Source organism: Phyllostomus discolor, chromosome 5, assembly GCF_004126475.2.
Source record: "Phyllostomus discolor isolate MPI-MPIP mPhyDis1 chromosome 5, mPhyDis1.pri.v3, whole genome shotgun sequence".
Taxonomy (NCBI): domain Eukaryota; kingdom Metazoa; phylum Chordata; class Mammalia; order Chiroptera; family Phyllostomidae; genus Phyllostomus; species Phyllostomus discolor.
In genome coordinates this window covers 16500029-16520205 of record NC_040907.2, presented here as the reverse complement: position 1 = coordinate 16520205, position 20177 = coordinate 16500029, and the positions used below count along the sequence as shown (strand labels likewise).

At 56.1% G+C, this 20177-nt stretch overlaps 3 protein-coding genes and 1 long non-coding RNA gene across 7 annotated transcripts; 2 read left to right on the top strand and 2 right to left on the bottom strand.

Moving 5' to 3' along the window:
• Positions 1-447: 447 nt before the first annotated feature.
• On the bottom strand, positions 448-10342 carry CNKSR1 (connector enhancer of kinase suppressor of Ras 1). 3 transcript variants are annotated; one of them, XM_028514170.2, is made up of 21 exons: positions 10113-10237; positions 7587-7744; positions 7303-7484; positions 6614-6698; positions 6160-6201; positions 5966-6070; positions 5298-5357; positions 5115-5183; positions 4702-4803; positions 4549-4619; positions 4396-4469; positions 4149-4249; positions 4043-4073; positions 3453-3625; positions 2579-2652; positions 2340-2411; positions 2019-2092; positions 1801-1862; positions 1619-1718; positions 1363-1544; positions 448-1128 (listed from the first exon to the last, which is right to left on the bottom strand). In XM_028514170.2, exons 1-21 carry the CDS (start codon positions 10162-10164, stop codon positions 859-861), a joined length of 2139 nt encoding a protein of 712 aa, XP_028369971.1. In that variant the 5' UTR covers positions 10165-10237; the 3' UTR covers positions 448-858. The 3 variants fall into 3 exon arrangements, with proteins under 3 accessions (XP_028369971.1, XP_035881443.1, XP_035881444.1); XM_036025550.1 differs by lacking the exon at positions 5115-5183; XM_036025551.1 differs by lacking the exons at positions 7303-7484; positions 7587-7744 and having other exon boundaries at positions 10113-10342.
• A 3078-nt stretch (positions 10343-13420) lies between these two features.
• LOC118500540 lies at positions 13421-14021 on the top strand. Of its 2 annotated transcripts, none has more exons than XR_004903107.1 (3): positions 13421-13488; positions 13608-13680; positions 13955-14021. It is a non-coding gene; the product is annotated as an uncharacterized LOC118500540 (long non-coding RNA). The 2 variants fall into 2 exon arrangements; XR_004903106.1 differs by having other exon boundaries at positions 13467-13526.
• Positions 14022-14430: 409 nt separating this feature from the next.
• Positions 14431-15348, bottom strand: ZNF593 (zinc finger protein 593). The gene is made up of 3 exons (XM_028513188.2): positions 15059-15348; positions 14819-14881; positions 14431-14727 (listed from the first exon to the last, which is right to left on the bottom strand). Exons 1-3 carry the CDS (start codon positions 15256-15258, stop codon positions 14586-14588), a joined length of 405 nt encoding a protein of 134 aa, XP_028368989.1. The 5' UTR covers positions 15259-15348; the 3' UTR covers positions 14431-14585.
• A 138-nt stretch (positions 15349-15486) lies between these two features.
• On the top strand, positions 15487-20128 carry C5H1orf232 (chromosome 5 C1orf232 homolog). Its single transcript, XM_028511137.2, has 4 exons — positions 15487-16854; positions 18149-18232; positions 18344-18441; positions 19758-20128. Exons 1-4 carry the CDS (start codon positions 16771-16773, stop codon positions 20065-20067), a joined length of 576 nt encoding a protein of 191 aa, XP_028366938.1. The 5' UTR covers positions 15487-16770; the 3' UTR covers positions 20068-20128.
• Positions 20129-20177: the final 49 nt, after the last annotated feature.

Sequence of the window (20177 nt, the reverse complement as noted above, 5' to 3'; positions counted from 1 at the left end):
CCAGGAGCTGGAGAAGACACTGGGCTGAGGAGAGGAGAAAATGTCTCACCTCAAGGTTCTCCTCCTGGTAGACCACAACCTGCACCCCTCCCCACGGGCTACTCCATCCCACCACCCCGGTCCCCAGGAGCCCACCCTGCCCTTCCACGCCAGGTATGTTCTCCATCTAGAGGGTGAAAGGCCGGTCTCTATTTCTCACTCTGAGACGAGGCAGGGAAACACCCTCTGGTCTCCAGAGGGCCGGGGCCAGATGAGCCCAAGTCAAAGCCCTCATGAGCCACAGATTAGCAATCTTCATCACGGTAGACAGGAGCTTCCTGCTGAGCCAGGCCCAGGCTGCCCAGTGGGCTAGTTACCAGGAGCATTCACCCATCTGACAGCCTTTTATCCCAGTCCCCTGGGGAGCAGATTCCTGATTCTAATGCGGAAGTTAAAGGCACACAAAAATTCATGTTAGCAAAATTGACTTTATTTGGTTGAAAAGTGTCTCTGTGTGGAGTGAAGAATGCCTGTACAGGTTTGGGGAGGGGAGAAGTGCCAAGGGCCTGAGGGAGGCAGGTTCGTGGCCCCACAGGTCAGAGGACGGATAGGAGAGTTTCTTCCAGCCCAGCCTCCCATTCCTTCATTGGCAACAGGGCAGAGGGTGGTACACAGCTCACATCATCTTATCTGGCTCCAGGGCAGAGGGGAGCAGAAATGGTGGATGCTCAGGCTGAGGGGTCAGCTTGGGGTGACACCATGGACCTGTTTTACCTCCAACCCTGAACAAAACCCAAGGCTGCTCTGTGCTAGGCATGTTGAGGCCGGGGTGGAGGTGGTCCTCAGAGCCAGAGGTCAGGAGTTAGGTGCTGGCCAGGGTCAGAGATCAGGAGGTTGGAGGTTGCTCTCTGAGGTCAGGGCGCTGAGATGGGAGTGCTCTTCAGGGTCAGAGGTCAGGGGGTGAGAAGACTGTTCTCTGGAGTCAGAGGTCAGGACTTGGGAGCTGCTCTCAGCCTGCACTGCTCCCCAGGCCCCCAGACTCTCTGAGTAGAGCTCCTGGTTCTGCTCTTTCCACCGTCGGAACTTCTCTCCAGTCAGCTCGGGGTCGCCTAGCACTTCCTCCAGGGCCTGCAGTTCTTGCAGCTTTGCCTGTGAAGACAGCAGGGGCTAAGGGGCTGTGATCACCACGGAGGGTGACGGAGCCTGAGCCCAGAGCCAGCTGAGTACTTAAAACCCAGCACCTGGCCCAGTCTAGTCCAGGTCCTCAAATCGGGAGCCTAGAACTGGGCCCAGCACACGGCTGAGCCCAGAGCTGTGGGCCAGGAACCAGAGCCAAAAGCCTAGAGCCCAGCCCGTGGCCATGCCCAGTGCCCCCCAGCTGACCTTGAGGGTGCTCTGTAGTGTCCTCACACGGTGCACTCGCTCATTGAGCTGGGGGTCGCGGTTGCGCCGCATGAAAGAGCTCCGCCATTGTTCATGAGTGAAGGGCTGTGGCTGGCCCAGGAGGGACAGACCACCCTGCCTCAGTCCCCGTACCATTCCTTCCAATGCCCTGTCACTGTTGTCTGTGGGAGGGGGAGCAGGATGAGGGTGTGCCCAACCCAGCCCTCCATCTCAGCGCCCAACCCCAGCACAGCACCTGCCGGAAGGCCAAAGGAGGTCTGCGGGCTGCCCTGTGCAGGGGAGGCTGCAGGTGACATGTCTCCATGGAGTGGACCCGCAGCTTGGGCAGCGCCGGGCTGTAGGCCGGGTGGAGGAGAGAGGAAGGTATCAGTCTGAGCCCTACGTCCCGCTACTCACCCCCACCAGGCCCCTACTCACCGAGGATGAGAGGGACCCAACCTCATCATCGGGGTCTTCTGCTTCCGTCTCACTGTAGCAGTCTGGGGTGGACAGGAGCAGTTGGGGAACCCACTAAGCTTCATGGGGGTTTTGGAGGCCAGGAAGTGGGTTAGGGCATCTGAGTTCCCAGCCCCTATCCCAGGAAAGGCAAAGGCTCAGGTGAGACCCGGTGAGACCCATCCCTGCGAGATACCTACCTTCCTCTCGGGGTAGGGAGGCCCGGCCCGGAGACTGGTACTTGGAAATGCAGGTTATGAGATGGCGCACCCACCTGCAGAGGGGCAAATGGGTTCAGGAAAGTTTCATTTACTGTGTACCGAGGGCCTTTCCCCTAAAGCATCTTCTGATTCAATCCTCAGAGCAGCTCTGAGAGGTAGGAACTCTTACTAGCCCATATTATAGATGGTGAAACTGAGACAGAGGAGTGCCTGGATCAACCACCATCAGAGAGCTGAGATTCGAATCCAGGTGCCAAGCACTCATGTGGGAGTTTGGGGGTGAGCGGGGGTGGCACTCACATGCTCAGATCTGTCAGGGTATCAGCAGCGAAGATGAAGGGTTTGTACACATCATGAGTGAGCTGGAACACACTGCCAGGGAGCAGAGGGGCCACACTCAGCCTGGGTGTGCCCATCTGGAACCCAGAGAGGCTGCACTGGCAACCCGGGCTCCCCATGGCCCCCACCCCACCCCCACTGTTAGCGTTTACCTTCCTTTCTCTCCCCACCACCCTGCCCCGTCACACCCAGGACTTAACTATTTTTTCTTCTGGTCATGCCCACTTTCCAGACTGTAGTTGGAGACATTGATGAGGCCCTCAGCCTTCTCGTCCTGGGGGGACCACAGGGAGGGTCAGCATGGAGCCCCAACACCCTCCAGGTTCAGACTCCGAGGCCACCTCCTGGGCTGTCTAACCACAGACCTCTGCGCCAGGAGCTCAGGGCAGGAATCTGGGGTGGGGGCAAGGGGTGTGACCAAGGGGGGCCTTGGAGCCAGGAGTGGGGAGCCAAACAGATGCAGAGAAACGGCCACAGCAAGAGCCCGCTCCTGAGTTTGTTCTGCCAGTGGGCGCAGCCGAAGCTGCTTCACGCCCCGAGCTCCGCAGAGGCAGTTCTCCCCACTTCTGGCTTTCCTCTGCCCTCCGTCTGACCGACCCTCGGACACGATGTCTCAGGGAGCCCTTGCCGCTCCTCGGGCTGGACTGGCCGCCTCTGCGGGCTCCCACCCATCCCCTAGGCTTTTCCTTCGCCACAGTATGTATTCCCCGCACTGTCCTTGGTGCTCCCTCTCTGCCACCAGCATGGAGTGGCAAGAACTGCCCAAGTCTTCCCTGTGCCTGCAGTGCCCAGCCCAGAGCTGAGCACACAGTAGGCACCCAAATGTGTGTTGAATGAGTAAACAATTGAGGAAATAGCCTACCACTAGGATGGACAGAATAGAAGAGGAAGGAAAGGTGCTTTTACACACGTAGGAGCCCATTTCTCTCTGAAGAGTGTCCCCATTTTAGAGACAGGAACACTGGGGCGCATGAGGGATTGTGGCCCACCTGTGTGACCACAGACGGGAGAAGATGGTGGAGTAGGAGCAAGAGCTGCGGCCTGGAGGCGACTCAGGTGTGTGTGGGGCCTCACCTGGGGCTGGCGGTACCAGTAGAGTGTGTGTCTCTTGAGCACGAACCAGCAGCGGCGCCAGCGAGGACCCATGAAGCCACTGGGCACCTTGCGCAGCAGGAGCCAGCCGTCACAGTCGGGCAGGCCCAGCTCCCGGCATGACACCCGCCGGCGGCTCAGCCGCGTCGCCACGCCTGCAGCAGCACAGCACGGGCGTTCAGTGAGGGGCTGGCAAGGCACCCTGGACCCCCGAGCCTGCTCCCTTGCCCACCACGAGCATCCCCAGCTGATATTTCTGAACCCATACTCTGTGCTTGGAATGTTACACCGGTTCAGCTCGGAGGAATGGCTCCCACTTTAGAGGTGAGGAAATCGAAGACCAGAGGACGAGCTGTTAGCTCGAAGTCACAGAGCTCACGACAGGCCCAGGCTGGGAACACAGGTCTGTCTGACCCCAGAAACAGAGCTCTTTCCAGAGGAGGCTGTGTGTGAAGTGTGTGTGTGTGTGTGTGTGTGTGTGTGTGGAGGGGGGAGGTCTTGTCCAGCACCATAAAGACTTCTAAGAGCTCCTCATGTCAGGGGACCCCCACCCAGCCGGGTGCATCTCATACCTTTTGATTTCTTGCGACCAGGGTCAGGACTCTGAAAGGACCATAGAGGGTTAGAGCCAGGTCTCGGTCCAGAGTCACGCCCCTCCCTGCTGAGCCCTCAGCTTACCTTGTTTTCTGGGGGTCCACGAGCCTCTGCTACCCCTGCTGGGACTGTGGCTGGGGGTGCAGGGGCACTGAGCAGGGGCTCAGGGTCAAGGGAGACAGAGTCTGTCAGGGAAGGGGAAAAGAGGAGGGTCCGTGAGCCGAGCCCCAGCCCTGGCAGTAGGGTGGGGGTATCAGAGTCCAGGGCTCGGAGCCAGGTTCCCACATGTCCTTCCTGGGGCATCTGCCACCGTGTGGGGCTTTAAAACTACCTATTGAGGCAGGGCTGAGCCCAGGACTCAGGTTTGAAGCCAGGTTGAAGTCAAAGACGTCTTCGGATGGGGCCCTGCGGAGAGGAGAGCAAGGGGAGATGAGATGAACCCAAGGCTCCCCCACTAAGACACGCCCGGGGCAGAGCCTCTTACCCGGGAGACAGTGGGCCCAGAGCCGGTGATGGGACCCTCAGCTCTGGGGAGCCCGGGGTCTGAGGAGGAGTCTGGGGAACAACCAGAAACAGGGTGACGGAATGGCAACAGGAACCTGAGAGCGGGCCGAGGGCAGGGTTGGGCAGCAGGTACCTTTGGGGGTGTCTCGGGCACTGGGACCTTCTTCAGCACCAGGCTGACCCCGGCTGGCTCCCGGAACAGCTCCCTCACCACGTTCTTATGGGGCCAGCCCACCTGGGGGCGAGGACAGGAACACTGGGCTGGATCAAGCTGCGCAGGAGGCTCTGAAGCAACCCAATGGTCCCCTCCCTTAGAGCACTCTCTCATCCTCCTGCTTTGCCTCACGGCCTCCTCCTCCAGGAAGCCTCCATGATCCCCTTCACCTTGGCTCTGCTGAGGCCGCCCAGGTCCGTGTGAGCTGGCTCACGTCCGGTAAGGTACCTCCCACAACCCCGGTTTCCCCTTGAGTCCCTCCTCACCCACCAGCCCTGGGTCCTACTCAGTAACCCCTTCGTTCCCACCAGGTCGCTCTCCTTCTCACTCACCACCACCTGCTCGTTGACCTGGACAATCTCATCTCCAGGCAGGATCTGCAGCCGGAAGTTGGAGCGGACCTGGTATGGAAAGTGGGGGCTCAGAGGGTGTGCCCTCCTGGGCCTGCAGCTGGCTTGGCTGGCGGATAAAAGGGTCTTGGGGGGCGATGGCTGAAAAGGGTGTGGGGCACTCACCTGGGTGCCCACTCGGGACACGAAGTGCAGGCAGTTGCCGGTGGTGTGGATTTCCAGGCCCTGGGAAGGCAGAGGTTACAGTTACCATGGGTGTGGGGACAGCAGGGCAGGACCCCAGCTGGGCAACAAAATTCTCGGGTGAGCAGAACCGGGGAAAGAGCTGGCCCCAAGCTGGCACCGCCCGACTTGCTGCGTGACTCTGTGCCTGCCACTCCTCTGTGGGCCTCTGCCTCCTCCTCAGAAGGGTCAGAGGGAAGCTGGGGTGGCTGCCTTCTGAGGTGTGAGGTTGTTAGCAGCTCTCCTAAAGGGGTAAGCAGGGATGGCAGGGCAGGGGCAGGGCTGGGGCTCCGGTTCTCCCAACTGCAAACATTAAAGCGGAAAAGTTCATGTCCTCTCCCCTAACCTTCCAGGTCTATGTCTCAGGGCTACAATGTGTCCCCTGAGACCATGTCTCAGGGCTACAATGTGTCCCCTGTTGCCCCTCAGGACTGGGGAAGGTGCTGAATAGCAGTGAGATCCCAGAAAGTCCCCTGTGCCTTTAACATCTAAACAAAAAAGGCCTTATAGCTGTAACAGTACAGAATTCTGTGGAATCCTGGAATGATGTTTCAGGGCCTAAACCAAGCTGCCAAGAGGTGAGAGGTGAGAGGTAAGAGGTCAGAGCTCACCGAAGGATTGTCCAGCTGTACACGCTCTAGCACGGCCTTCTGCTCCAGCAGTTCCTGGGGGCTGCAGCTCAGGATGTTGTGGCAGATCCCAGTCACGTGGCTGCACTGGGGGATGGGGAACAGAATGTCCAGCCGGAGCCCTATCCACTGCACCTCATCTCCACTCACCCCCCCACCCCCCCATGCCCACTTACAATCCTCAGGACTTGGCTCTCCTTCTCAGCTGCTGGACAGTCCTGGAAGCAGTGAGAGCAGGGGCCTTCCCTAAGTGGGGGCACTGCCCTCTCCGGAGGGCAGGGTGGGCTCCCTGCACTTCCTCCCTGCCTCCTGAACCCTGGCCCCCTTCCCGGAAGTACATGGCCTCAGAGTTCAGCCCCAAGGTCTCCCCCACAGCGGCACCACGCCCCCAGAAGTCACCACACATGCCCTCTTCCCTCCCTCTCCTGAGAGTCAAAGTTCCAGGGCTGCCCCTGCCAGGTAGGAGACCCCGTGCTCCCATTGCCCCTACCCGGTGCCTGGCTACCTCTCTTCCTGCCCTTGCCTCTTCCTGCCCTCAACCTGATCTTGTGCTGATTCACAGGTTATAAAAAGCTCTCGCCCGACTTGGTCTCTATAGCCTGGGCCAAGCCTGGCCCCTGGTTATCCTACCTCCTGCAAGGCCTGGCCCAGCTTCCTGCACAACTCCCCAATCTCTTGGCAGGTCGAGAAGTCATTTAAGTGGGAGAAGAGGTACCTGGCAGGAAGGATGGAACAGTGGTTAGCAGACTGTGTTTAACAGCCAGGTCCCAGAAGCACTCAGAGCTGACCACTCATCTGAGACACGGGGATAATACCTACTCTGCCGGGTTATGGTTTAGAGTAAGGGACGATTGATACCACTCAAGAGCTTAGCACAGGGCTCGTTGGTCCAGCACCTAATGGCGCGAGGCTCTGTTTAGGCACTGGGGAGACAGAAGCTAAACTCATAATTCCATCAACAATGAGTTAACTTCAGCTGCTCTGAAGTGTAGGGAGCTCTAACAGTATATAACAGGGAAGGCTTCCCTGAGGAGGTGATACTGTGCTGGGACCTGCGGACAAGCAGCAACCAGTGAAGCGGAGGAGAAGCCCTCTGTGCAACGTCGCTGACGTGACTGCTGTGATTACAGGCTGGGGGGGGGGGGGAACCCAGGCATCCCAGTGCCCCTGCACAGTCAGCTAACCTCCTTGCCCTCTTCTGCCGTATCTGAGCAAGAACCCATCTCTGTTTTTCTTTCCCAGGCCTCGAGGAGGCCAAGGACGAGGAGGGTCCCCTCACCAGTCACCCCAACCTGTGCCCTAGGAGGAGCCTGGGGTACCTGTTGAGCCAGAAGAGAAGGGCACGGGCCTCACGCACCAGATCCACAGCCGCACTGAGGACATCAGTGGGGGGTTCGTCACAGCCCTCCAAGCGGCCTTTTACTAAGCTCTGGAAGACACGGGTCCCCTCCAGCAGCCCCTCGGTCAGGCTCTGCAGGTTCTCTGTCTGGAGCCCAGAGCTCTGTGCCAAGGAGGAAGCAGGTCACCTCCCTGGCGGTGGCCAGCCCTCCAGACACCCCCAGGCGGGTGGGAACTGCAGCCAGTGTGGCTACCACTCACTCACCAGGGCTCGGAGCTGTTCCACCCCTTCCAGGATGAGCTCCTGGTGGCCCAGAGGCCACACGGTCAGAGCCTCCAGACTACGGGGGCAGAGCTGGAGCAGATACTTGCCAGGCAGCTGCCAGTCCTCAAAGCAATAGTCCTGCAGGGAATCATCGAGGCCTGGAGGGACAGCAGGGGTCATGAATTTTCTGGCCGCTTCTTCACGTCCATAAAGCCCTAGTCCCTCCCATCTGCTCCTAATAACAACCCCAAGACCTAGGCTGTGTTCTGCACACTTCACAGATGAGGCTACTAAGTTGAGAAGTAGGGTAGCTTAGGGCAGTGGCTTGTGGTCCCCAGACCAGCAGCAGCAGCCTCACTGGAAAGCCTGTTACAAATGCAAAGTTTTGGCCCCCTCCCACACCTGCGAGATAACCCAGGGGTAGGGTCCAGCAGTTCACATTTTAACAAATCCTCCAGGTGTTCTGACGCTCGCTTGTCTCGCTTGTCTCCTGGATCAGGATTAAGGACGTGGATGGGGCTCTGGAGTCAGGGAGACCTGAGTGCCAGCGCTTGAGCAAGTGATTTTTTTCAGTCCTCACCCAAGAATATATATTTATTGATTTTAGAGGGGGGTGGGAGCAGGGGGTGCGGGGCAGAGAGAGGAACATTGATCAGTTGTTTCCCAGATGAATTCCAACCAGGAATGGAACCATAACCTAGATATGTGCCCTGACCAGATATCGAACCCACAGCCTTTCGGTGTTTCCTCATTTGTAAATGGTGATAATAAAGCACCTACCTTCTAATCATGTGTAAATGACATGATGCATGCCAAACACTTGGCCCATTTCTTGGTTTGTGGTTGACAGTAACAGCCACTGCACTATTATCACCAGGCTTTTTGTCATGGTCTTTAAGGCCTGGTATGACAGGCTGCCCCCTGCCTCTCCGGTCTCATCATTTGTCACAGCCCCTCAGACTCAACACTTCAGATCCAGAGCACCAACTCCCTGCAGCTCCTGGAATGTCCTTGTGTCTCAGGGACCTTGCAGATGCTACTCCTTCTGCCTGGACTGCTCTTCCAGCTCCCTCACTCCCTTTTCATCTAACGCCCTCCAGGGAGCATTCCTCACCTCCCCAGGCTGCCCCCACTGCCCCTGTGCCTCCAGAAAGCCCTGCAATTGAGCACAGCCTCTTCCACTTTATCAAGAGCTCTTCAAGGACCAGGCCTTAAATAACCATTCTTCTCTAATTCCAGCCCTGCCTGGCACAAGGTAGACCCTCAAAAATAAGAAAAATCTCTATTGAATGTTTACTACGAGTGGAGCAACATTTTAAGGGCTTTAAACATATTCAGACATTTGATCCTCACCAAATCTAGAAGCTAGAGACTACTGCTATTCCCATTTTACAGATGAGAAAACTGATACAGATAAAGGTTAACAGTCTGCTCACTCTTTGAAGGAATTCCTGCCATTCCAAGCAAGTCAAACGCCCTCTCGGAGAAGCTGTGTGTGACCGACAGCTCTCCCTCGTTCCCTGCGTGACGTTGGAGCCCTGGACAGGGTTCATAAACCTGGCACTCCATGGCTGTAGGCGCTTGAGCGACTTCTTGCCGGTGTACAGTGAGTGGGCTGTGTTGTCTCCCACAGACGCTGGCACTGAGCTACACAGCCCAGGCACCTGGCATGATTGTGTCGCTATGCACTTCATGACGCCTGAGTTGCCATTCTCATTTAATGGAGAGGAAAACTGAGACCTATGGTCACAGAAGTGGCAAGTGCAGGGGCTGGGCCTAAAACCCAGTCTGGGAGTCTGAATTCAACCCTGAATCCCTGCTTTTATGAGGGCTGGTTACCCTGAACCTGCCCCTAGTATACTCCTGCCCTTCCTCTCCCCCTCCCCCTCCCACCAGCATGTCAGAGGTCTTCACTTCTCTGAGTCTCCAGCGTCTGGGCCCTTTCCCACCCACCTGAGCTCACTGAGCCTGGGGGGCATCCCCCTCGGAGGGCCCTGGGGTGGAAGGGGCTGTGCCAACACTTTCATCTGGCTGGGGCTTCAGCTTCACACCCTGGGAGCATCGGTGGGGAGAAGGGAAAAGGGTCGGCCCTGTGCCAAAGCCTGCGCAAATCACTTCCTGGCTCAATGCGTCAGTTTCCGCTTCTGAAAAATGGGTTTAATAACAGCTCTCTACGCCCTGGGTCGGAGGGAAAATGAACACATAGTGGGTGTTAACGCTCAGATTAACGCTCAGAATAGTGGGTGTGGGCAGCGCCGGGGCCGTCCCCCTCTGTTTTCATTACACCCACCGCCTTCCCTTCGCCAGCCCGGGGGTCTCTTGGGATGCTCGAGGCAATGGGAGACGTGTTTTGGTTCCTCGGGCCTCCCGGGCTCATCTCTGCCTGGCAGAGTGTCGCATACACGGTAGCCGCTTATAAATACTTGTTCACACACTAACCTACTGACAGTCTCAGCAGGCCCTTTTTCCTTTACCTCTCCCCGTCCTAATGCTCCTCAAGACCAACTCTGCCCCGACCCCACCCACCTCTTAGCCAGGCTGCCACCTTCCCGGGGGTCCAGGTCTCTACTGGCTCCATGGCAGAGTCCGCCGGATGGGATGGGCACTCGCTCTGTCCCGCGAGCGCAGGAATTTCCGCTCCCGGAGCCCAGGGCTGGGGAGGGGCCGGGCTGGGTACTGGGCGGAGCCACCGGCATACCTGGGCCCACGTGGCTGGCCAGGTGAGGCACTGAGTCAGCCATTGGCCCACCGCCTCTCCGCCTTGTACACGCCCTTCGGACAGCCCTGGGCTGCCGTTGGTATTTGACCCATGAGACCTCAGAGCTGGCCTGGGGCCCCGCCCCAAACTGGCCTCACAAGACCCGACCTTGAAATAAGGGGCTTTTCAAAAAGGGGCTGAAAAGTGTTAACAGTGAGCGAAGCCGCAAAGCACAGCTCTGCAGCTTGTTAGCTGCGGAACCAGGGGATAATTTACCCACCTTGCATCAGTTTTCCTGCCTGCAAAATGGGCTGCTATGCAGAATCCCCAAATTAACAGCTCTAAATCTTTTAGAGCAGGGGTCTTAGCCCCTATCTTTTTGTACCAAGAACCCTATTGGCAATCTGGTAAAATCTCTGGACCCTTACTCAGAATAATAATTTTAAAAGTGTAAAACAAAATGCTGAAGATTACATGGAGGACAATTAGTATAAAAATGTAAAACCCACAAATTTATAATATGGTAATGTTTTTTATTATCATTAAATAACAAGACTGGCAGGTTATCAAAGTTATATTTCCTTTTCTAACAACATCAGTGTGTTGTTGCTCAGCTTGAGTAAGAACATTAAACTGAGGGGTGGTCATTGACGTACCTGAAACAAACTGACCAGCAATCAACTAAGGATAGAGAACACAAGGAAGTAACAGAGAAGCCTGAGTTACTGATAGGAAAACAGGAGGATTCGCCATTAGGTCACGGACCCTCACAGCGGTGCCCAGCTCTACTTCAGGAATGTCTGAAACTGGTGTGATTTAACAGGGGCTTAAAAAGTATCAGGATTTTGAAATAGTTAGGAGCATAAATATTTTGAGGTACTTGCAATAATCACAATTTGATATGAAAATCTGTGGTTTCTATTGGAGACAAAGCCACAGATACTGCTAACACTTTAATCCATATGGAAGGAAATGACAAATTTTGGTTAGAGCTTAGAGAGAAGACAATATTTTATATATATATATATATATATATATATATATATATATTCTATCCAAGTTTATGGGCCGCTGAATTCTGAAGCCCAGGTTAAGAGTCTTCCCCTTGGCTCAGTGGATTGAGTGCTGGCCTGTGAACTCGTTGATTCGAACGGTCGCTGGTTCAATTCCCAGTCAGAGCACATGCCTGGGGTGCAGACCAGGTCCCCAGTAGGGGGCACACGAGAGGCAACCACCCATTAATGTTTCTGTCCCTCTTTCTCCCTCCCTTCCCCTCTGTCTAAAAATAATAGTCTTTTTTTAAAAAAAGTCTTCCTCTTAGACCATCTGAAACACACTAAATGTTTGCAGTTTCATTATTAGCAAAGGCCAGCCCAGGCCATGAGACTCCCAAGATTTGGAATCAGAATCAGTTCCATTTGCTCTAAGACTAAGCCCAAACTCTACCCCTCTCCGAACTTGTTTTTTCTTCTCTAAAGGGGGCGGGGGCAGCACCTAGACCTTAGTGCTGTGAGGAGGCCATTTAAGTATTTTGAAATCCATAACACGAGGAAGAATTGAGTTATTGCTTTAATTTTGTGGGGAGGCCTTCCTAGAGCCCACCCTTATGACTGTGTCACCTAATTTGAAATCCCTACCAGTGCCCCAAGACCTGGTTTTCAAAGCCTATCACTACTCTGCCTGTAACCAAGACCTAAAGTCTGAATTTGGCCCACAGATGCCCATGTCGTGTGTGTGTGTTATGGGTGTGTGTTGTCATCATTTAATAATTTCGCAAACTGAGTCTCTGGAACCTGGCCAGCTCTGCTGACCCCATCTCACCTGCACTCATGGCACCAAACATGAGTGCAGATCGTCAGCGCTTCCTTCAAAGGGGACTCCCTTCCTGGCTCAGTGCATGTTTCTGCTTCTGAAAGTGGGTTTGGTGACAGCCCTCTATGCCCGGCTCACCTGGGCCCAGCAGGTGTAGCTCCCTCATTTGCGAACCAGTAGGCTCCAGATTTGCAGCACGGCCCTCACCTCTCTGGCTTTGTCCTTCGCCTCACATTCTCACACCCTGCACTGCATGGCCCCTCCAATCCTCTCCCATGCTGCGTCCTCATTTTTTCTTTTTGCTTCTTTCTTCCTACAACAGCCTCCCTATGGCAGACGCATCTGCACTATCTTGATGTCATCAAACACTTACCCTGAGCTGGCACAAGATACAGAAGTGAGAAGCCACCCAGCCTCTGCCCTCCCAAACTCCCGATCCTGTAGAGGAGCAACAGACAAGAACTCACCAGCTGTACTCACGTACTCCCCTAGGAGGACTGGGGCCTAACAACCACGACAGTGTCTATTCTAGGTGCCCCTGGCACCCGGCACCGGGCAGGGCAAGGCAGTTAGGGGCACAATAAATAGTAGCTTCTATTTTAAGGTAGTTTTATGAGTTCACAAAAGTCCTTTTTACATATTTGCTGTAAAAATTTCAAAGGTCATTACATAACTGTAGGTCATTAAATAAAAGGAGGACCTTCCTAGCATATCCTTAGCTCATTCCCCAGTGGGGACCACCGTTAAGTATGTAGATATTCTACATACTGTTCCGCAAATATGGCTTTTTCATTTTATGAGATAATCAATGCCAAATGAAATAATACATGTACTTAGAATACTGCTGCCTATGATGTACTAAAAAATATAATAAGCCTTGTTAATCAATGTATGCAAATCTTTTATTATTGTTCCCAAGCTGAGGGTAGGAAAGTCCCTGCAGGAACTCCATGTTGGGGAAAGGGGTGATATGTGCTCTCTCCAAAAGCAGGGGTGGTTGATCCAGCCAAGACCAATGGAATAAAAAAGCACTACATTTTTGGGGGGGAGGGGGGGCAGTTAAGGTACTCCTTCCCTCCTTTGCTGAGAGCTGATTGGTGACATCCAATCATCTGAGATAGGGACGGGGCCAGGACCAGGGCTTCGGAAGCCCTCCAGGACCTGATACAGGCCTGAGACTCCAGAGTGCTGTCAGGCAAGGCCTCTCCTGACTACCCAGCATGGCCTCCCTGGAGGGTGGGGGAGGTGCTGCTCAGGCCTGATGCTGATCTCTCCTGACAGCTGCTCCTAAGGCTAGCAGGGCAGGCAGGCGGACAGGCCAGGCGGGGGAAGGGACCAGATTTAAAGGTGCAGCAGCCCCGCCCCTTGATAGACCTAGGAGGGCAGATTCTGGTAAGCATCCGCCAAGGGTGTTCTTATGCATATGAGAGGTCAGGAACCCTCTCCCCTGATATTTCTACTTCTTGGTACCATGAACACCACGGGTCCTCACTCCTGCTTCCACCCCACAGGCTGCCAGGGAGACTAGTGGCGCCCACCATGCAATTTCGACGCCTGACTCCTGGCTACTTCCGGATTCTACAGGTAAGTACCCCTAATTTACAGTTTTTGGCACGGACCCCTTCCTCCCCCTATCATGGCTGGGCTGTCAGCTCCAACAGCCAGGGAACATTGTCACGTTCCCTGCTGCCTGAGCAGCCGGGGCCTAGATGGGCACTGAAGCGAGAGGGACTGGGGTGGAATCGCCCTGGGGCAGCAATGGCGGCCATATCTCCTTCACCCGGCTGTACTTTCTCAGCACCTTCCCTTACTAGAAGTCTCAGTTGACCCCTCAGGTGGCCCCTCTGTACATCCCTAGATGCAGGTGGCAGGGGAGCTGAAGGCAGAGCCCCGGAGTCCACTGGTTGGGGTTGTTGCTACACTGCTGGCTGTCCTTGGACTGGGTGGCTCCTGCTACGCTGTCTGGAAGATGGTGGGACAACAGCCACCACCACAGGCCCCATGAAGAAGTGGGAAGCTTCTCACCTGTGCCCTGGGGGGTAGGTAACTCACCAGGGACTACAATCTTGGGATTCCACTTCTTTCCTGCTCTCATTGGAAGCAGTGCAGTATAAACCTGACCCTACTCCCCACCTCTCCCTACTGCATCTGGGCTCTGCCTGGGGGCTCCAGCCTGGAGGCCAGGACCCCTGGAGGAAGGCGAAGATACAGGTTCCAAAGATAGACCAAATAGGGAACAGACACCCCAAGTCCTGCCCACAAGAGTAGTAGAGAAGCCATCACAGGGCAGGAGTTAGGCAAGTGCCCTGCAGGTCAGGGAGTCAGAAGCAAGCACTCTTTATCCAGTTCCTTTATTTGGGAGGGCGGCACCCAGAAGAAGCCATCCACTCAATAAACTCCAGGCCAAAAAAGCTTGGCACAGTCCTTCCCAGCCTAACCCTGCGTCACTGTCCATGGGCAGCTCCTCTGCTTTGCATTCTCAGGCCATGTCAGGTAGACGTGTCCATCTCAGGGACCTCAGTGGATATTTCTGTGGGCACTGCCAGCCGCTGGGGGGGCACATAAGAGCCCATGCCCGCTGCCCTCTCAGCTTCTTCCTGAGTGTAGGGTTCCACACTCAGCTGCTTTAACCTGGGAGAAAAAAGAGGAGTTGGAAGCTGCCCAGATGAGAGCCCTGTAACTCAGGCACCCACCCGTGAATCCTGTCCTTATTTCTTCATACCTTTTCTTGTGGTCTTTGGATCGGAAGTGGGTCTTCAGGTTGGCGGAATCGATGAAGTACCTCCTGTAGGGATGAGGAGTAATAGGAGAGTGAGGGGATGACTGATGCCTCTCAGATACGTCTATCTCCCTGACCACATCTCATTCCCCGACGCCAAGCTTCGGGTCTCAAGGGATGGGAGGCCCACAGACCCACGGATCCCGAGAGAGGAGACTCCGCGCGCCCGGGGCCTGGACTTACGCACAGGCCAGACAGCGATGCAGGCCGCCCCCTGGCAAGTCAGGGTCGGGTTGGGCACCTGGGTCTGGCCGGGGCCGTGAGGGAACCTGGGGCCGCAGCTCGCGGTGAATCTCGTCCAGATCCGGCAACCGTCGCTTCGCCTTCATCTGGCGGGCCAGGGAGTGCGCTCGGTGCGCACCAGTGCGGCGGGAGCGACCCATGGCTGGTGACAGCGGAACCGGAGAGCCCAGGGAAGTTCACGTGCTGGCGCTTCCGGACTGTTCGATGACGTCATGGACGCCCGGGGGCGGGGCAGGCTCGAGCAGACCGTCTCTGATGGCGTCACTCGCGCGGGCCGCGCCTTGAGCGACCTCTGGCGGTCATAAATGTCAGTGACGGGGCCCGGGGGAGGACCCAGCGAAATGTCCTAACCCGTGGACGTGAGAAGGCCTTTCGGATCGTCGCTGGGGAAGGGGGCGGGGGTGGTGCCTGCTCTTGGGGGATTCCTGTGCGTCCCGCTACCCTGCCATCCCCGAACCGCACCACCTATCTCAGTGTTATCCACTGGCCTCATCACTCCTCCCTGTTCCTCCGCCGTGGAGGAGGGACACGCTTTAAGTCCCTCCGGGAGACGCTGAAAAATGTGTTACAGGAATAAATTAATACATGAATGAGACTGAATAAGTTTGGGATTCCAGTCCCCATAGGGCTGCCTGAGATACCTCCATTCCCTGACAAATCCTAGCCCCTTCTCACTTGCTGCCCAAGTATTCCCTCGGTTGCCCATCCCCATCCGCCCCCAGCCAAACCCCTGAGGGAAGGGTGGAAGGGGTGTTCCTCCCCAGAGATCACAGTGCTCAGGCATTCTGTCAGACTTAAGAGGGATCAGCTCCTTCCACAAGAAAGGGAGGTGTTCCTGGGAGGGCCTCCCATCTTTTCTTCCTTTCTCTGAGCCTTGGGCTCCCATGTGTGGGCTAGCAGCGAAGGCAGAGAGAAAGATACAGCCTCGGTGTTGGGTGCTCGGAGTAGGGAGAGGGCCAGAGAAGCCTTTTCCCATTCACCGGGGCCTGGTGCCTTCCAGGCTGACCAGAGGAGCTCAGTAATAATTCAGGGGCTCCAGCTCTTTGGAACCTGTTGCCAGGAAACAGGGAGACAGGCACGTGCATCCCTGGGGAATCAGTTTCCAGCCCAGACAAAACAGTGAAATGTAAGCCTGGGGAACTGCCTGGGGGCCCTGAGACCGTCCCACTGCAATTCACAGAGGCTAAGTGGGGACACGGGGCAGGGCCCTGTGGAGGGCACAGCAGGTATGGCTGTAGTCACAGGGGCTCCAGTGTGGGACCTGGGTCCAAGGACTTTGGAATTGGACTTAGTGAAAGGAAGAGGATTTTTCCGGAGCCATTCCAAGAGATCAAATTCAAGAACTTCTCGGCCCACGAAGGAGGCCACTGTGGAGAGAGATGTCTTCATTATTCTTAGCCAATATGGGTCACAACAAGGGGCTGAGGTGGCAGAGCCGGCTCTGTGTCACCCCCACCCTGGACGACTTTGGATCGGTTCACTTGCTGGGCACTGTGCCAGCTGGAGAGGCTGGTGCATCTTTAATGAAGTCACCAGATCCCTGGGACAGGCTCTCTGTCTCACCAAGTTTCTAAAGCCAGACCCATTGGGTGCCCACCGAGCCTCTCACTGCCTTCCTGTGCCTGGGTGCCAGACCCATTTCCCCTGCAACTATGAACCAGACCTTCTGGAAAACCTACAAATCCAAAGTGCTACAGACCCTGAGCGGGGAATCTGAGGAGGACCTGACAGAAGAGGTGGGTACCATCCTTGCTTGCTGTGTGGGGCAGGAACGGGGGGCATCGGGAGTGAAAGGCACAAAGAAGGGTAAGGGACAGGCTTGGGGTGGGGCACATTTGTGTGGAAGTCATCAGCACATTCAGGGATGACACATGGCATGGTGCAGTGTCAGAAGGCCAGGACATTCAATCAGAGAAGACTTGGGGGACACCAGAGGGGTGGTCACTATCTCCAGAGATCTCAAGGGCTGCCACAGGGAAGAGGCCCCCTGGCAGTGGCCACACAAGGTATACTTAGCTTGACACAACTTTCTGATGGGCACAGCTAAGCCGAGTGGGATGGCTTGCCTTGAGGGGGAAGTGAGCCCCTTGATACCGGAGGTAGGCAAAGTGACACTTATATTCTGAGGGTCACTGTCACAGCATCAGATCAGAGCCACGCTTGGACCGTGTTTATCCTGATGTTAAAAACTGAAAAGTCTCTGAAACAGTCTTATATCTAGAGGCCGTGATAAGTAGCAACTGTGCAAATAGATGTGGCAGGGGCAGGGACACATTTTGTGCTGTGTGTGTGTGCGTGCAAATTAGTGTATATCTAGACAGGTTGGTGTGCGGGGCTGGGCATGTGTAGCAGTATCTGTGGGTCAGTGTTAGGATTGGTGTCCGTGTGGAATCCCCAGTGAAGGTGTATGTGCTGGTGTGAACCAGGTATAGGTCTTTTCAGGTGTGTACATTTGGGCAGAAGCCCGTGCCTGCATGGTCGATGGGTGTTCTGTTCCTATGGGGTGGGTGTTTGTGTGTACATCTGTGTCTTGGTGTCTGCGGATGGTGCAGGGGTTTTGCGTGCTGTGGGTGGGCCTCTGTGCAGCTGTCTGCAGTTGTAGGGGTTCACAAGTGTGAATGGTATACTTGTGTACATGTCCTTGTATAAGTGCCTCACAGTACTCACAGCCACACATAGGTGAAGAGCTATAGCCATGTAGAGGCATGCTCACGCACAGGTGTGTCTACATGAGTGTGCGTGCCCAGTGTCCACATGTTTCTGGGTGTGTATGCATGTGTCTGTAGGTGGGCATGTATGTGTGCTCAAAGGCTTCTGGAGGGATTTTTCTATACAGCTAATGTATGTGACTGGTCGTTTTGCTTGGAGGAGTACCTGTATGTACCTGTGCAGGGTGTGAGGGGACGAGGTCTGTATTTGGTCCTGCGGAATTTGGGGTGCCTGGTGTATGTGTATCAGGCCGGCAGTGGGGGAGGGAGTTCCTATTCCCTTGGGGCCTCTCTCATGCTGAGTGGGAGTCTTGTGTCCCAGAAGGAGAACCCAGCCTTAGTGGAGCCTGAGACAGCAGAGCCGACCCCAGAGGCCTTGAATCCCATGTCACAGCTGGCCCGCCGGGTGAGTTCTCCCTTCTTGCCGTGTAGCCCTGAGGAACACAGCAGAGGCTGCCGGGGGGCCCTGGGACCGGGTGCTTTGGCCCCTCACTGACTCCCAGCTCCTCCCTCCCAGGTTCAGGGGGTCGGGGTGAAAGGCTGGCTAACAATGTCGTCTCTGTTTAACAAAGAAGATGAGGACAAGCTGCTGCCACCGGAACCCTGTGCTGACCAGTATGTGTGTGTGTGTGCAGGGGCGGGGGGTGGGTAGGGTGTAGGTTCTGGGATGGGCCTGAGGTCTCCTCCATGGCCTTTACATATGGTCTGTTTGAGGGGTGGGGAGGGCCAGCCCCCCCTGTATCTGTTTCTCTTAGCAGGTAAGAAGCCAAATGAGCCTATCTAGGAAATTAGGTTAGGTCTCAGGAGGAATTTACCAGCTCTTAGGACTGAGGTGCTAGAAAGTATTATGGGCACTGGGCACTCTCTCTCGCGTGTGCCCTCTTTCTCTCTCTCCATCCATCCATTTGGCTGGGCGGGTGCAGGGGGTGTCATCTCTCTTTAATCAGGGAACTGACTATGCAGAGAACCTTTAGGTGTTTGGAACAGAAGGTGGTCCAGATCAGTGGTTCCCAAATACTGGTCTAAACTCTCAATCCTCCCAGAGAGCTTGTGACAAACACAAATTCCCAGACCCTCCAAAGATTCTGCTCAGCAGGTGTGGGCTGAGGCCCGGCACCGAGATTTTCAGGGACCAGTCTTAGCACGATTTTGATGCTGGAGGGTTAGCGGGGAGGACCCAGGGCCTCAGTCTTCCTCCTAGTCTATCTCTGGCACGCGCTCCATCTCTGCCCCTTCCTCCAGCCCAGTCACACACACCCTTTGACACTGTCTTATTCCTTTCTGCCCTGGGCCCCCTGACCCAGCCATCTCTCCCAGAACCTGTCTCCTCTCCTTCCCAGCTTTGTAAGGGCTCTTCCTCAGACCTCAAGGCATACCCCCACATCGCCTTGCTATCTCCTGAGTCCCCTCTCCCTTCCCCTGAACCTTTGATTTAGACCTTTCTTCTTCCCTTGGGGTCGCTCCATCCGTCTTTCTCTGGTGACCACCTATTTTCCTGGTCCTCCTATCCCTCCATCGCAGTACCTGACCCCAGTCCCCGCCCCGCCTGTTTTCCCCGTGGTCCACCCTTAGCTTTCCTGACCGCAGCCTCCAGAGTCTGAGCCTGCCCCTCTCCCGCACCTCCTGGTCCCAAGCCACTCTCGCGAATCATTGGGCCCCACCCCTTTCTCAGGGGTCCACCCTGAGACTTGGCTCCTCTGGCTTCGCTTGGAGTCGCTTTCTTAATCCCCAGATCCTGTCCCACCCCAGCCCCCTTTTCGGGTGCCTCTGAGCCCTCACCCTACCTCCAGGTCCCAAGCTGCGCCCAGTCTCCCGCCCCGCCCCCAGTCCCGGGTCCCTTGGCCCCATTACTGGTCCCTCGACCCCGCCTCCTCTTCTTCGTGCTCTCCCGGACCTCTCCGCTTATCTCTCACCCCACCTGTCTCCTGCAGCCCGCTAGCTGCACGGCCCTCGGCGCAAGTGGCGGTGGCCGAGGCAGAGGCAGAGGCGGAGCCGCGCGGGCCAGGATTCTGGGATGCGTTCGCCAGCAGGTGGCAGCAGCAGCAGGCCGCCGCGGCGGCTGTGCTGCGCAGCGCGGAACCCACCCCAGAGCGGGTCCCCGAAGCCGGGGAAGAGGCCACGGAGGAGGCCGCCCAGCGCGCGGAGCCACAGGAGGCCGACACGGCTGCTGACTTCAAGTGGGGCTTCCTCACTCACAAACTGGCCGAGATGAGGTTGAAGGTTGCGCCCAAAGGTGACTAGCCAGACGGCTGAACTGGGCGCCCACTCCTCCCCACCAACATAAAAAAACCCTGCGCCGACAGCCCGTGTGACCGCGTGCTTTTGTCAGGACAGCCAGGAAAGCTGCTTTG